General features: G+C 44.8%; 1 protein-coding gene across 3 annotated transcripts in view; it reads right to left on the bottom strand.

Annotated features, from left to right (window-relative positions):
* Nucleotides 1-8,087: 8,087 nt before the first annotated feature.
* Nucleotides 8,088-17,157, bottom strand: part of LOC115137485 (neuronal membrane glycoprotein M6-a-like) — an 88,544-nt gene continuing 79,474 nt past the window's right edge. For 2 of the 3 annotated variants that reach the window (XM_029673808.2, XM_029673806.2), the window contains exons 4-7: nt 12,135-12,288; nt 11,628-11,704; nt 10,756-10,821; nt 8,088-8,278 (exon numbers count right to left, since the gene is read on the bottom strand). In XM_029673808.2, coding sequence (XP_029529668.1) covers nt 8,126-8,278; nt 10,756-10,821; nt 11,628-11,704; nt 12,135-12,288 — 450 coding nt within the window. In that variant the 3' untranslated portion in view covers nt 8,088-8,125. Of the gene's footprint in view, nt 8,928-10,755; nt 10,822-11,627; nt 11,705-12,134; nt 12,289-17,157 lie in introns of all 3 variants that reach the window. The other variant, XM_029673809.2, reaches the window with a different exon arrangement.

Genomic DNA, 17,157 nt, shown 5'->3' with positions numbered 1-17,157 from the left:
CACTCAGTACTGCTGCCCAGTGTATAGAGCAATCGCTGCTCATTGTGTATTTATCATTACTTTTATTATTACGGGTTTTACTTTTCTATTATTTCTCTATTTTCTTTCTCTCTGCGTTGTTGGGAAGGGCCCGTAAGAGGGGGGAGTCCCGTGATTTTAGGATCCTTATGGGCCCTGGTCAAATGTAGTAGACTAAAAAGGGAGCCATTGGGACACAAACACACATTGTCTCAGTGTGGTAACTAATCGGTGTCTACGGTGGCGATCAACTCTCTCTCTGACTCAGTTCTTCTCTGTCACCGGGCCCTATTATCCTCCTGTACATAGAAGGAAGGGAGCTATAGAATTCTCCTGCAACTCTCCAACAGTTCCATTTAGAATTCTGGAGCCCGGCAGCGAAGCCAAGGGCAGGTCTCACGGCTGCTTGTGTTCCTCAAGAGTATATGTGTGTTTTCTGTGTGCTATACGTGATTGTATGTGTGTGTGTGTGTGTTTTACTGCGTGTGTATGCACACACAAGTAGTTGTGTATATGTGTGTGTGTGTGTGTACAACTGCATCTTAATTCCAATGTAATCACCCCCATCATCCACTCCAAATGGAGAAGTGAATCTCAGTGGAAAGGGGAGCGGAGTGGAGGAGAGGCGGAGAATGAGGCTTTGGAATCTGTTTATGATATTATTGAGACAAAGCCACCTCTGCATAATTCATGACACGAGCGAGATAAGGGGATGAGGCGTGCGAATCAGTCCCGTGTGATGCTTTTATCATAACAGATCAAGTGCAGGCTGACAACTTGGTGGTGGGTCTGTGTCGTGTGTGTGTCGTGTGTGTGTCGTGTGTGTGTGTGTGTGTGTGTGTGTGTGTGTGTGTGTGTGTGTGTCGTGTGTGTGTTGCCTTTGTGTTCATGCCTGCATATACAGAAGGGAATTGGCGATTGGAGTTGACAGCAGAGTGGATTATATCTGCTCTGCCTGGGTATTGCTGCTCCACTGCGTCACTGAAACACACTTCACCATAGGGATACGCTTTGTATTAAGCTCCGGTGTTAAGTCGACACCGGCTGCTGGAGGCAAGCACACGTGACAAAATCAATGTTTCTCTCTCCCTACACTTCCTCAAGGTCGTGTCTTTACTCAGCAGTGAACACAATACAATACTTAGCCCCTGACTATCATCACTGACTGATAGGGAGCCTGAAGAATGTAAGCTCTTCTATTTTCAGACCGGAGACCAGACACTTCTGGCCCTGAGCTAAGTAACGAACTTTCATCACTCAAAGATTGCATCTGAAATGGCACCCTATTTCCTGTATAGTGCACCACTTTTGACAAGACGGCCCTGGTTCAAAGTAGTGCACTATATAGGGGGCTTGTCTACTTAATATGTTCTATTTTGGGACCTGGTCGTCAGCAGAGACACTGTGTTGTCACACTGACTAGCATTTGAATGGAACCCTCACTCAAAGGTAGAGGCTATTGAGGCCATAGAGACATACTGTACACTATAAAATGCTTCATTGGCACGTAGGAATGTCTGTCTCAGGCCATTCTAAAGGTTTGATGACTCTGAGCCTTCATGTCGCTGTTGATGACCTTTGAGGATACTTTTCTTTTTTGTCTTCTACATTCCTTCACATTTTCTTCTTTGTTATGATTGACAGTTCAGCCCGCTTTTGGTAGGTGACAGCACCTCAGACTAGAGGCAGCAACAACTTCAGCTATGTTCACAATGCTTTCCGTCTGAACATAGATCTGTGCCCCAGCAAATGTCAATGTAAGTGCCCACCATCCCTCTCCAGTGTATTGAACATGAACACCAGTAAGCACTTTACCCTCCCTTTAGTTTTCAAAGTGGCCCAACACATAGCCAGACACCACGGGGGAGAAAAGCATAGCAGTACTATGCTTGTCCTTAAACCACCCTTTGACCTCAAACTCCAGTCATTATGGAGCTCTCTATGATTTCAGCACTCTCCTGTGAAACAAGATGGCACACCTGTCAAAACACAACAAACTCAGCACGGTAATGCAGTCAAATGTCTAACCTGTACATGCAACCAGACAGCTGGGGACGCTACTTTACATTCAACAGCAACACAAACGATGACTGTGGAAGAACTGAAGATGAAGAAGAAAAGCATCCGATTTTCGATTTTTTTTTTTAAACCTTCCTACCTACAGTTCTGGGGTTAGGATTGTTACGGAGGTCAGCGACGCTGCAGAATAGTATACATGTTGAGGCCGGGTGCGAATCTTAAATCGCTCAGGAATGAAGCTGGACTTTTGGGATGCTTGACCTATGGCACGTTTGTGTTACTTTTCACATCGATACTTTTCACATTGAGTCCCAGTATGCCTTGACTCAGAGTGAATTTAGCAATACATTGGGGCAGTACACTGTGGTACACCTACTGTGCTCTTCTACCTGCCTTCCTGTCCATCTCTCCATCCCCTGATGTCTCCCTAATGATGAGCGGGTGGAGAACAGTAGCACTGAAGAGTGGCACTGCACTGCACACACACACACACACACACACATTACCATTCACAGTCACATCTCTTAAAACATCCATTTATCCCAAAAGCTCCTGCTCCAAAACCGGCCAATGAAAGCTCACGCTCATAATTCATGCAATAAAAGGAGGGCTTAGGCTTCCATTTATTTCCTGAATAGTTTCGTTAGGTTTCAATGCATCACTGTCAGTATTGATAGAGTGTGTTTGGAAGCGTGTCTTTTGGTGCTTCGCCAGAGCCACCCAGATCAATTGTTCATCGACAGTTGAGATGAGCTTTCATTGTTCAGAGAAGTGAAGTCTTACACAGGCTGTTACTGCCACCAACTGGTTAGAGCTAGTATTGCACACACTTTCTGTCATCCACAAAACAATTGTCAGCATCAACTAGACGTTGTTATTCTTACTCACGAACACAAGACAACACTGAAAACCAAGTTTCCAAAGGAGACAACAATAACAGTTATACATTATAAACTGGGGGAACTAACTTGAGTCTCTGCAGTCTTCAGTCTGTGATCTCGTCCCTTGATTCCCCAAGGTATTGTTCAGTAGATGGTCCTGGCAGGTCTGGGTTGTATCCAGCTGCCAGTTCATTTTCGTTTCCTCACCAGCTAGCTACAGATTGTAACACCAGATAATGTGATTTGCCCATTTTCTGGAGTAACCATTATACTGAGAGTTATATGCTTGCCTATACAAAATGTCAGCAGAGATTTGTCAACTAAGCTGGTTGGTATTGGCGATACTATCTTTGTTCTCAATTTGTGGAAACTAGAGTCTCAAAATGTCCGTGTCCAGTTGCAGGGGTTCGTTTGAATTTAGAAAATGCTCCGTTATTAAAATAAATGTTTTTCCCTACATGAAGCAACTCAACAATGTGTATGCTGCCATCTTGTCTTTTTGTAATCTTCTCTAATTGATTGAGACAGGTGGGTCCACCCCAAAGTGCTGCATATCATGATGACAGACACCTGTCTCAATCAATGAGAGAAGAGCAGTTGTTGTGGGGGATTAAGTGCTTTGCTCAAGAGCACAAATGCAGGCATCTAGGATTTGATATCAGTTGCTAGCTCACTTCTGAAGACTGACAGACCCAAGACTCAAACTGGCAACAACACAACTTTGCCCTCAGAACAGCCTCAATTCGGTGGGGCATGGCCTCTACAAGTTGTTGAGAGTGTTCCACAGGGTTGCTGGCCCATGTTGACTCCAATGCTTCATTGAGCAGTTGTTGTGGATGCCCTTCGGGTGGTAGACCATTCTTGATACACACAGGAAACTGCTGAGCGTGAAAAACCCAGCAGCATTGTAGACCTATTAAACGCGGATACCTTCACTCCCCTTTAAGACCTACTAAACATGGATACCTTCACTCCCCTTTAAGACCTACTAAACATGGATACCTTCACTCCCCTTTAAGACCTATTAAACACGGATACCTTCACTCCCCTTTAAGACCTACTAAACATGGATACCTTCACTCCCCTTTAAGACCAACTAAACATGGATACCTTCACTCCCCTTTAAGACCTATTAAACACGGATACCTTCACCACCACCAATGCGGCAAACTGTTAAATGTGCTGAAGTCATGTGTGCAAATGAGGGGATAAGACACACACATGTACGTTTCATGTCACATATGTCTGATTCAAAGGATGTGATCCTCTGGTATACACTGCAATGATCCCAAAATGGCACCCTAATCCCTAGTGCACTATTTTTTACTAGAGCCCTAGTGAAAATTACTGCACTGTATAGGGAATAGGGTGACATTTCAGACGCACCTCGGTCTAGCCTTTCTGTGACATGGTGAATGTCATCTAAGCTGCTCTAGTCTATATCTGGTCGAGGCTTGTTTCTCTTCGCACACTACTTTAAGGTCAGACTCTGGCTGTCTTTGATTGGCCCAAGGGCTTCAGTCTATCTGCTCAGGATGAGAAGTTCACTGGGGTTAGTCAGAGTTTGCTGAACACGTTTTCATTTGATACACTGTATCCACAAATGTAATATGCTATTTAAATGCCACGGGTAAAGGTTAGCCAGTATAGAGAGAGCATGCATAATGTTTCCCCAGGCCGGTGAATGTTTGTGATATGATATCAGGCACTCTTCTTCAAGCCAAGCTATCTGGTATAGTGGGGTATAGTAAGGCCATTCTATTTGTGTGGATGGATGGAAACTGCCTTAGGTGATGTGTGTGTTTTGGACAGTCTTCAAACACACCTGCATTGCATAAATGGGTTCAGAAAGATATTTGCAAGAGCTATAACATCATCATCATTATGCAAGGTCCACTTTCTTCTTCTGCTAATAATGTAAATCTATTTCCATTCCATGCACATTGCCAGAGGTGTGTATAAACGGAATCCTTGTAGGCATGTACATACCCACTGGGCAAAATCTGGCTGAATCAATGTTGTTTCCACATAATAAAATTTAAAAAATGTGATGATGTTGAATCAACGTGGAAAACTGATTGGATTCGCAAAAAGTCATCAACGTAAGTCATCAAAGTAAGTCATCAATGTAAGTCATCAACGTAAGTCATCAACGTAAGTCATCAAAGTAAGTCATCAACATAAGTCATCAATGTAAGTCATCAATGTAAGTCATCAATGTAAGTCATCAACGTAAGTCATCAACGTAAGTCATCAAAGTAAGTCATCAACATAAGTCATCAATGTAAGTCATCAATGTAAGTCATCAATGTAAGTCATCAACGTAAGTCATCAACGTAAGTCATCAACATAAGTCATCAATGTAAGTCATCAATGTAAGTCATCAATGTAAGTCATCAACGTAAGTCATCAACGTAAGTCATCAAAGTAAGTCATCAACATAAGTCATCAACATAAGTCATCAATGTAAGTCATCAACGTAAGTCATCAACGTAAGTCATCAACGTAAGTCATCAACGTAAGGGAATTGACTCCTTTTTCACCCAACTCTAAACCTAAATCCAATGACATGGTAACGTTTTTTGTTGATTTCACATTGAATTCAGGTAAATCAAAACTCGAATTCAGGTAAATCAGAACTAGACGTTGAAATGACGTGTGCCCAGTGGGTGTACAGGTATATACATAAACAGCTCTGACATAAATACATAAATAAAGAAATGGACTCGGGGGTTTAATTATTAACAAGTACACAAGTGTATTTTATTTAACGCAAGCAAGTTTGTTCCTACAGTTTAAAAAAAGCCACTGTTTAAGCCGTTGGCACATGTATGTACAAAACAGATTATGAAGAATCGTACAGCCTGCTACAAAGCATTCTTAGTGAAAGTACAAAAGACTAATATGAGAGGAGAAAGCAGAAAGCATTGTCAGGTTAATACTGAAGAAGTGAATACGCAACATCAGAACAAGTAGTATCTGTTTTATAAGACAGGGCTTTCAAAAATGAATATGACAAACCAAAGGAGGAAGGGAAACAAAATCATTCACGACAACCTAATAGGCTATTTGTTTACTTAGCATAATACTGTTAGCGTAGGAACCACAATGCTGCACATATAAGAAATCAGTTGACTCAGATAGTCCAAGCGTAAAAATGAGAAATGAAAATTATGAAGAGAGAGGATTTTAAAAAACTTTTTGAATCAGTTAAAAACTATTACCACTGAATGCATAACCATGCCACAAATAACACCTAGATTCACGGTTATTTTTAACTAGATAATAGAAGTATTTTTTTCTTGGTTAATAACCAAACGTTGCATGACTACAGTACAGAGATTCAGCTTCAAATCCAAACGCACGTAACATCAAGAAAGAGCTCACGATGGTTGAATAAGTGCACCAAGACATTTTTGTTCTTTTTTTGTTAGCAACGGAATGATGAAACGCTGTACTGCAAAACTAGAGTAGTAGAAAGAGTTAAGACAAAATTTGGTCCATACTCAAGAGTAATATAGTTGTAATTGTTTTATTGACATTTCATGTTTTTTAGTATAGCTTCACAGACAGTCAGGGTTTGGGTCAGTTTTTTTTCAATTCAGTAAATTCTGCAAAAAATGTCAGTTTATTTCCTGAATTGACAGGACATAAATGGAATTGAACCCAACCCTGCAGACGGTTAAGTTATCTCTCAATGTGATATTCAACTGTTTCCACGTGTAGCAATACGGCCGTTTCAGGCCTAAAGCTTGTTCATCCGCTTGCCTTCTAGATTCTGTTACCATATTTATTTCACTGTAATCTCTGAAATGGACGTTCACAAGAATATCACCAAACTTTGACCAATGAAATGAATGACCTGAAATTGAAGCGTCTCACATATATGTATATATTTATATACCGTAGATATATATACAGAGCAGAATACTGACAAAAAAAACATCTCGTATTTTTTCTTCTGATAACTTGCATTTAAAAAGTTGAAGATTAAAACATATACAAATGAAACGTGTAAAATGTTATTTTGTGAGTTATGGCTTGTGATGAATGAGAAAAGTGGTTTTCTACAGAGTTTCCCCCACGGCGAGATCCTGAAAGGCCATTCTATCAGATGAATTTCTACGTCATGTCATTCCCACAAGCCTCTTCTTCTTCCTCCTTATACTACATATCATCATCATCATCTTTATCACTCTGCTGACTTCCACTCAAACAACTGTTTTTCTTTTCACAGTTTCAGAACACTATAATTATTGACAGACAATTTCAATGACTAGGCTACTAAACAAAGCCAGCATACATTTCTGACAGGCCAAGCTACAGTTATAGCAATATGTAAAAAGTCACTTGAAGGAACTTTGTTTTGTTTGAGAATCCCTGGCACTCCCAACCAATAAAGAATTTTCTGAAAAAAAGATTCTGTACATAGTTTTTATACCGGCGATGCTTACTGTTTCGGAAGCTTATTATGCTGTAATTTACCTGTAAATGATACAAGTTCGGTCCCATTTTGGTCTTGTTAAGTGGATATGTTGAAATAAAAATGGATTTTAAAACCTATGTATGATTGGAGCTCCGTTGGATGACGAGTGGTTAGGAACGTATAAATATGTATTACGTGTAAATGTGAATTAAAAAGCGATAAAAACTCAACAGCCCCCAGCCCGACCCCTCCTAAAACCAAACATAAATAAATGTCTCGACGTCGAGATATAGAACAACAAATGGTAAAAAGCAATGACACATTGTAAAAAGATGTGCTACTACTAATATACAAAATGCAAATGGGAAAAAGAAGAGGGGAAGAGGTAGAAGAGGAGAAAGAGGAGAACGGGTAGGGTATGAGAAGAAGAAACGGAGGAGTAAAGAGGAGGAGAAATACAAAGGAAATGGGTTGGTCAGAGAAGACGCACGGTATCCCGTAGGAACGACTTGTCTCGTCACACCCGTAAGCTTAGTGAAGTCGAAACCCCCCACAACACGACACCACAACCCCCCTTACACTTGTGCCCCTACGAACATAAACACCAGACATTGAATAGCTTGTGTGGTTTCTGTGTGTGTTCTGCTGCGTGTGTGTCATGGACGTGTGTGTGTGTGTGTGTGTGTGTGTGTGTGTGTGTGTGTGTGTGTGTGTGTGTGTGTGTGTGTGTGTGTGTGTGGAGAGGGAGGGAAGGATAGGGGGACGGGACGGGTCGTGTGCTTTAGGTGTAGGCATTGAGACGCTCTTTAGAGCGAGTGGAGTGGATGTCGTGGAGCTCCTGCTCCTCCTTGGACTTGATGTCCTCGTACTTCTGCATCCGACACGCGTCCTTCACGTAGGCCCAGTTAGCAGACAGTACCATTAGGTAGTGGACCTGTATTAGAGGGACACATGGGTTACAGGGATGTTAGTGGGAGGATTGTTAATGAATTAGGCTGAAACAGAGTTAGTTAGATGATTAGACAAAGCTGTAACCAAAAACCCAAAGCAGATCGTTTAGTGGCACTGTGCCTTCACTGGTTTCAAACCGAAAACAAACCAACCAAACTTTAAGGGATGGATTAGTTGATCAACCTTATTCTTTAGTGAGCTCTGTGTCTGTTACGGCTGTGTCAGCAGTTGTGCTAGTCAGGTGAACGGGGCGTGACAGGAGAGCCCGGTTATCAATATACCCATCGATAGCAACCAGAGGGGCTTGGTTATTATGATCAGTGGTGCCAGCAAAGCATATTTTAGTGAATAACAACAGAATCATGTGACGTGACCGATGACAGAGCTGGCGATGCTTTGGGGGCGACCCCTAAGCTCCGAGGTTCAGAGTTCAGTTCGGCCATGTCGATATCGAGGCGGTCGGCTCCTCTCAGCTCCTGACGGCGTACAGTGATGTCACTGAGACCACTGAGGTCAGGGGTAAAGGTGATGGGCCAACCGATAGGCCCCCGTCAGAAGCGGGTGCAGTATTTGCCCAGACTCTGAGACGTCAGGAGGACATTGTTACGGATGAGGACCGTGGCAGCTGACGCCTGTTCCTCATCAGACCAGAGAGGAAGAGAAAAGGAGAGAAGCAGTTATTGGACTCTGGGTCGCGTTCATTAGGCACCAAATGGAAGAAGAAGGACTGAAACAGGTGGCGACTGCGTTGAGCGCCCGACCCTGATGTGTTTCTGCAGTAACTCTTTTCTCCACTAGGTGGCAGTGAGGTGTCAGTGATCAGCCAACCAGAGCATCTGCTGCAGAGGTTCTGAAGAAGTAGTTATGAGGTAATTAAATAAAGAAAAACACCTGCACTCCTCTGGTCCAGTGTATGACATTTATCTATTGATGATATTGTGTTGTAATGATGATGTGAAGATTCACATGCCTAACGAATTCCCTAAGCTTGGGATAAATAGGTTATTACATTATTTTGTTATATAATGACATGACCCAAACTCATCATGAATAAACAGACTGACCAAGATAGATCCAAGTTGGAGATACAGACAGTACTTCTACAATACAATCTCACAATGATCTCAGATAATTTATCACAGAAAATATTAGACGAGAAGATGGTACATCAATATTGTCTATGCAAATTGATTTCTTACCCGTTTTCTAAACCTTCGCTCTCGGTGAGAACTAACACGAACACACTTAGGTGAGTCATCCCCTTGTGTATTACCATAGACATCCACTGGGTGGCCAAAGAGCACACAGTTGGGCCACAGACACAGACTTTGTGTTGTGAAGAGCCACTCCCGCCCAAATTGATTACCATTTCATTTACTCTTGTCTTTTATAGTCCTCAGACAACTCAGCAACAATGACCTATTTTGTAGATTTAAAACATTACGTCATGGGTCTAAGGACTGGAAATGTATGACGTTGTTTATATTTTGTGCTAACAGGAAGCTGTTATGGGCATATCTAGTTGATGACAACCAAACCATAAGAAACTGGTGTCATTGATGTTTCGACAAAACATTTCTCTGTTATTTTCACTGTGAACATATGTTTTTGTTTAAAAAGGAACTAGATACCGAATAACAGCCTTCATTAAATGTGTATCCTTCCACCCTGGCTACAGACGCAGCAGTCTTCTCCAGTGAAGATGGTTGCTCCAGTCCTCACCATCACTTAGCTGCTCTCAACAAGCCGATTTCTTCTTCCCCAGTTTCCATGGCAACTGCGCCCTGTGCTTCTCCATCGCTAGGGTAACACCTCCCTCTAATCAACAGCTCTCGCTCTCTCTCTCACACTCTCGCTATGTCTTACTCTCTGTGTGTCTCTCTCTCTCTCTCTCACTCTCTGTCGCTATTTCTTACTCTCTCTCACTCTCTGTCGCTATGTCTTACTCTCTCTCACTCTCTTTCGCTATGTCTTACTCTCTCTCACTCTCTGTCGCTATGTCTTTCTCTCTGTCGCTATGTCTCTCTCTCTCTCTCTCACTCTCTCACTCTCTGTCACTATGTCACTATGTCTTACTCTCTGTGTCTCTCTCTCTCTCTCTCTCAATCACTCAATGTCTCTCTCTGTCTGTGTATCACTCGATCACTCTGTCTCTGTTTTGCACTTTCTCCATCTGCCACGCTCTTAACACTGGGAGGAACTATTTCAAAGGCAGCAGCCTAAAAAACAGTCCGTTTTTCCTCCCAATTACCAATCTCTTGAATCCCTAGAAGTATAACCTTTGGTATGTCCCCACACAACAAGACAATCCTCTCCCACTAAGGTGTACCCTGCCTGCCTAGCTTTATGTGTTCAGACAGAGGGGAGGGAACAGAGTGGCGATGCTATCAACAGACATTTAAGGACCAATAGGCAGGTCACTCAACCCTCAGACATAAAGTAGAGCTATCATTGTCTCACCATGGCGATGACTGCAGCCCCAGCTCCGGCCAGGGCACAGACGAACAAGTGGAAAGTCATGTCCAGCTGAAAGACAATCAGACACAACACAGCTTTATTAGTCACCAGGAAATGAAGACAACTAACAACATCGGTGCTTGTTTTGTTGGTATTCAAAATGAGACACAAAGCATCGTTCCAACTTGTCATGTCTGTGTTTACAATATTTCCAGGTCATGTTGAGATTAAAAAACTGAATGACAGAGCGGTTGCTTTGAGAGTGAGACAGGGCAAGACGTATTAAGATTTGTCCCAGTGCAACATTAGCTCACTTTTTCAAAGGGAATTAAACGGAGGTAGGACAAAAGGATAAAGGAGGATAAAGGTTCGACAGAAAGACAGGCTAATCTTTATTAAGCTAAGTTTTTTGTTCCCTTTCCACAAGAGGTTAAAGTTCAAACCCCATAGAAATCTGGTAGCGCCACTACACTCATCACACTCACACAAAGCACCATTTAAAAAGACAGAGGAACCCGATAGCAGTGTTCCCAATCCTAGTCCTGGGGGCCCAAAGGGGCACGTGTTGTGTTTCTGGACCTAACACTGACACACCTAACTCAAATCAATGGCTTTGACGATGAGTTGATTGGTTGAATCAAGTGTGTGAGCGTTAGGGCAAAAGCCAAAAAGTGCATTTTGTTCCCCAGAGCCAGGATCGGGAAACACTTTCCTAAAGCATTTCTGATTTGAGAAAACTTATTCCAGCTCTATGGACAGACAGCCTTCAATGTGAGAGAGGAGCCTAACCCCTGAGGTGCGGCGATCACTAAAGTTCACAGCCAGCAGAACCTCGCCTCCCCCCTTCATCGCTCCCCAGCCACACACATCCTTACCTCGTTAGACTCACACATCTTAAAGAACTTTTCGGAGCCCGTGCACACCTTCCTCTCCTCCCCGATAGTTACCATGCCTGCGAGGAAAAACAACAACCCAGTTCACATTTACATTTCAAGTGACTTAGCTTGGCAGGCGCTTCGATCCACAGAGACCTAACAACAGCTACTGCGGCGAGTTACAACAAACACTCATGTTAAAGGGCTGTAAAATAGATCTCCTTCAGGAGCATTAAATAGCTGCAATGAAATGTAAAGAATACTGATTGAATTGTGTGCCCGCGATGTGAGAAGACTAAACGACACACTATCCAGTATAGTATGCTCTATAGGTCATCTTCTTGTCAGACATCTTATCCACATTCATGATAGAACACAAACAAACAACTGGAAATAAACCACCAAAGCCCTGGTTAACCACTGCCAGTGTCAGTGACTGTGTACGTATACTGTGAATGGCAACGGTGGTGTGAATGGATGGCGGCGCCACCCGGGCCCGCCCCTTACCAAACTGGCGCAGGTCCAGGCAGAGGTTGGCCCCCTCCACCACGGTGGTGTTCTGACAGATGGTCCAGATGTTAAAGTACATGAAGACGGGCAGCGAGGTGAAGGCTGTCACACCCAACCAGGCCAGGAAGAAGATATAGGTCAACATAATGAACTGCAGGAAGAAACGGAGGACACAAGAGGGAATGGTTCATCAGAGACAGAGGGAAAGTGAGAATGTTAGAGAAGAGCACAGAAGGAAATGAGGGAGGGGAGTAAAGAGAGGGAAGAGAAGAGAGGGAAGAGGGAGGAGAAGGAGGAGAAGGACGGTTCATTAGGAAGAGAGAGGGAGGGAAGAGAGAGAGGAAGGAGAAGAAGGACAGTCCATTAGAAAGAGAGAGGGAGGGGAAGAGAGAGAGGAAGGAGGAGAAGGAAGAGAAGGACGGTTCATTAGAAAGAGAGAGGGAGGGGAAGAGTTAGAGGAAGGATGAGAAGGAAGAGAAGGACAGTCCATTAGGAAGAGAGAGGGAGGGAAAGAGAGAGAGGAAGGACAAGAAGGAAGAGAAGGACGGTTCATTAGGAAGAGAGAGGGAGGGGAAGAGTTAGAGGAAGGATGAGAAGGAAGAGAAGGACGGTCCATTAGAAAGAGAGAGGGAGGGGAAGAGAGAGAGGAAGGAGAAGAAGGACGGTTCATTAGAAAGAGAGAGGGAGGGGAAGAGAGAGAGGAAGGAGGAGAAGGAAGTGAAGGACGGTCCATTAGAAAGAGAGAGGGAGGGGAAGAGAGAGAGGAAGGAGAAGAAGGACGGTTCATTAGAAAGAGAGAGGGAGGGGAAGAGAGAGAGGAAGGAGGAGAAGGAAGTGAAGGACAGTCCATTAGAAAGAGAGAGGGAGGGGAAGAGAGAGAGGAAGGAGGAGAAGGAAGAGAAGGACGGTTCATTAGAAAGAGAGAGGGAGGGGAAGAGAGAGAGGAAGGAGAAGAAGGAAGAGAAGGACGGTTCATTAGGAAGAGAGAGGGAGGGGAAGAAGGACAGTCCATTAGAAAGAGAGAGGGAGGGAAAGAGAGAGAGGAAGGATGAGAAGGAAGAGAAGGAGGGTTCATTAGAAAGAGAGAGGGAGGGGAAGAAAGACAGTCCATTAGAAAGAGAGAGGGAGGGGAAGAGAGAGAGGAAGGAGAAGAAGGACAGTCCATTAGAAAGAGAGAGGGAGGGGAAGAGAGAGAGGAAGGAGAAGAAGGACAGTCCATTAGAAAGAGAGAGGGAGGGGAAGAGAGAGAGGAAGGAGAAGAAGTACGGTTCATTAGAAAGAGAGAGGGAGGGGAAGAGAGTGAGGAAGGAGGAGAAGGAAGTGAAGGACGGTCCATTAGGAAGAGAGAGGGAGGGAAAGAGAGAGAGGAAGGATGAGGAGGAAGAGAAGGACGGTCCATTAGAAAGAGAGAGGGAGGGAAAGAGAGAGAGGAAGGAGGAGAAGGAAGAGAAGGACGGTTCATTAGAAAGAGAGAGGGAGGGGAAGAGTTAGAGGAAGGAGTAGAAGGACGGTCCATTAGGAAGAGAGAGGGAGGGAAAGAGAGAGAGGAAGGATGAGAAGGAAGAGAAGAACGGTTCATTAGAAAGAGAGAGGGAGGGGAAGAGAGAGAGGAAGGAGAAGAAGTACGGTCCATTAGAAAGAGAGAGGGAGGGAAATAGAGAGAGGAAGGATGAGAAGGAAGAGAAGGACGGTTCATTAGAAAGAGAGAGGGAGGGGAAGAGAGAGAGGAAGGAGAAGAAGGACGGTCCATTAGAAAGAGAGAGGGAGGGAAAGAGAGAGAGGAAGGATGAGAAGGAAGAGAAGGACGGTTCATTAGAAAGAGAGAGGGAGGGGAAGAGTTAGAGGAAGGATGAGAAGGAAGAGAAGGACAGTCCATTAGGAAGAGAGAGGGAGGGAAAGAGAGAGAGGAAGGAGAAGAAGGAAGAGAGGGACGGTTCATTAGGAAGAGAGAGGGAGGGGAAGAGTTAGAGGAAGGATGAGAAGGAAGAGAAGGACGGTTCATTAGAAAGAGAGAGGGAGGGGAAGAGAGACAGGAAGGAGAAGAAGGAAGAGAAGGACGGTCCATTAGGAAGAGAGAGGGAAGGAAAGAGGGAAGAGAAGAAGTAAGAGAAGGACAGTCCATTAGGAAGAGAGAGGGAGGGAAAGAGAGAGAGGAAGGATGAGAAGGAAGAGAAGGACAGTTCATTAGAAAGAGAGAGGGAGGGGAAGAGTTAGAGGAAGGATGAGAAGGAAGAGAAGGACGGTTCATTAGAAAGAGAGAGGGAGGGGAAGAGAGAGAGGAAGGAGAAGAAGGAAGAGAAGGACGGTCCATTAGGAAGAGAGAGGGAGGGGAAGAGAGAGAGGAAGGAGAAGAAGAACGGTCCATTAGAAAGAGAGAGGGAGGGAAAGAGAGAGAGGAAGGAGAAGAAGGACGGTCCATTAGAAATAGAGAGGGAGGGAAAGAGGGAAGAGAAGAAGTAAGAGAAGGACGGTTCATTAGGAAGAGAGAGGGAGGGAAAGAGAGAGAGGAAGGAGAAGAAGGACAGTCCATTAGGAAGAGAGAGGGAGGGGAAGAGAGAGGGGAAGGAGAAGAAGGACGATCCATTAGGAAGAGAGAGGGAGGGGAAGAGAGAGAGGAAGGAGAAGAAGGACGGTCCATTAGAAAGAGAGAGGGAGGGGAAGAGAGAGAGGAAGGAGAAGAAGGACGGTCCATTAGAAAGAGAGAGGGAGGGAAAGAGAGAGAGGAAGGAGAAGAAGGACGGTCCATTAGAAAGAGAGAGGGAGGGGAAGAGAGAGAGGAAGGAGAAGAAGGACGGTCCATAAGAAAGAGAGAGGGAGGGGAAGAGAGAGAGGAAGGAGAAGAAGGACGGTCCATTAGAAAGAGAGAGGGATGGAAAGAGAGAGAGGAAGGAGAAGAAGGACGGTCCATTAGAAAGAGAGAGGGAGGGAAAGAGGGAAGAGAAGAAGTAAGAGAAGGACGGTTCATTAGGAAGAGAGAGGGAGGGAAAGAGAGAGAGGAAGGAGAAGAAGAACAGTCCATTAGGAAGAGAGAGGGAGGGGAAGAGAGAGGGGAAGGAGAAGAAGGACGATCCATTAGGAAGAGAGAGGGAGGGGAAGAGAGAGAGGAAGGAGAAGAAGGACGGTCCATTAGGAAGAGAGAGGGAGGGGAAGAGAGAGAGGAAGGAGAAGAAGGACGGTCCATTAGAAAGAGAGAGGGAGGGAAAGAGAGAGGAAGGAGAAGAAGGACGGTCCATTTGAAAGAGAGAGGAGGGGAAGAGAGAGAGGAAGGAGAAGAAGGACGGTCCATTAGAAAGAGAGAGGGAGGGGAAGAGAGAGAGGAAGGAGAAGAAGGACGGTCCATTAGAAAGAGAGAGGGAGGGAAAGAGAGAGAGGAAGGAGAAGAAGGACGGTCCATTAGAAAGAGAGAGGGAGGGGAAGAGAGAGAGGAAGGAGAAGAAGGACGGTCCATTAGAAAGAGAGAGGGAGGGGAAGAGAGAGAGGAAGGAGAAGAAGGACGGTCCATTAGAAAGAGAGAGGGAGGGAAAGAGAGAGAGGAAGGAGAAGAAGGACAGTCCATTAGGAAGAGAGGGGAGGGGAGAGAGAGAGGAAGGAGAAGAAGGACGGTCCATTAGGAAGAGAGAGGGAGGGGAAGAGAGAGAGGAAGGAGAAGAAGGACGGTCCATTAGAAAGAGAGAGGGAGGGGAAGAGAGAGAGGAAGGAGGAGAAGGAAGTGAAGGACAGTCCATTAGAAAGAGAGAGGGAGGGGAAGAGAGAGAGGAAGGAGGAGAAGGAAGAGAAGGACGGTTCATTAGAAAGAGAGAGGGAGGGGAAGAGAGAGAGGAAGGAGAAGAAGGAAGAGAAGGACGGTTCATTAGGAAGAGAGAGGGAGGGGAAGAAGGACAGTCCATTAGAAAGAGAGAGGGAGGGAAAGAGAGAGAGGAAGGATGAGAAGGAAGAGAAGGAGGGTTCATTAGAAAGAGAGAGGAGGGGAAGAAAGACAGTCCATTAGAAAGAGAGAGGGAGGGGAAGAGAGAGAGAAGGAGAAGAAGGACAGTCCATTAGAAAGAGAGAGGGAGGGGAAGAGAGAGAGGAAGGAGAAGAAGGACAGTCCATTAGAAAGAGAGAGGGAGGGGAAGAGAGAGAGGAAGGAGAGAAGGACGGTTCATTAGAAAGAGAGAGGGAGGGGAAGAGAGTGAGGAAGGAGGAGAAGGAAGTGAAGAACGGTCCATTAGGAAGAGAGAGGGAGGGAAAGAGAGAGAGGAAGGATGAGGAGGAGGAAGAGAAGGACGGTCCATTAGAAAGAGAGAGGGAGGGAAAGAGAGAGAGGAAGGAGGAGAAGGAAGAGAAGGACGGTTCATTAGAAAGAGAGAGGGAGGGGAAGAGTTAGAGGAAGGAGTAGAAGGACGGTCCATTAGGAAGAGAGAGGGAGGGAAAGAGAGAGAGGAAGGATGAGAAGGAAGAGAAGAACGGTTCATTAGAAAGAGAGAGGGAGGGGAAGAGAGAGAGGAAGGAGAAGAAGTACGGTCCATTAGAAAGAGAGAGGGAGGGAAATAGAGAGAGGAAGGATGAGAAGGAAGAGAAGGACGGTTCATTAGAAAGAGAGAGGGAGGGGAAGAGAGAGAGGAAGGAGAAGAAGGACGGTCCATTAGAAAGAGAGAGGGAGGGAAAGAGAGAGAGGAAGGATGAGAAGGAAGAGAAGGACGGTTCATTAGAAAGAGAGAGGGAGGGGAAGAGTTAGAGGAAGGATGAGAAGGAAGAGAAGGACAGTCCATTAGGAAGAGAGAGGGAGGGAAAGAGAGAGAGGAAGGAGAAGAAGGAAGAGAAGGACGGTTCATTAGGAAGAGAGAGGGAGGGGAAGAGTTAGAGGAAGGATGAGAAGGAAGAGAAGGACGGTTCATTAGAAAGAGAGAGGGAGGGGAAGAGAGACAGGAAGGAGAAGAAGGAAGAGAAGGACGGTCCATTAGGAAGAGAGAGGGAAGGAAAGAGGGAAGAGAAGAAGTAAGAGAAGGACAGTCCATTAGGAAGAGAGAGGAGGGAAAGA

The sequence above is a fragment of the Oncorhynchus nerka genome, linkage group LG11 (assembly GCF_034236695.1).
Source record: "Oncorhynchus nerka isolate Pitt River linkage group LG11, Oner_Uvic_2.0, whole genome shotgun sequence".
Taxonomy (NCBI): domain Eukaryota; kingdom Metazoa; phylum Chordata; class Actinopteri; order Salmoniformes; family Salmonidae; genus Oncorhynchus; species Oncorhynchus nerka.
The sequence above is the reverse complement of the archived record's forward strand: the minus strand, read 5'-3'. Positions and strand labels throughout refer to the sequence as shown.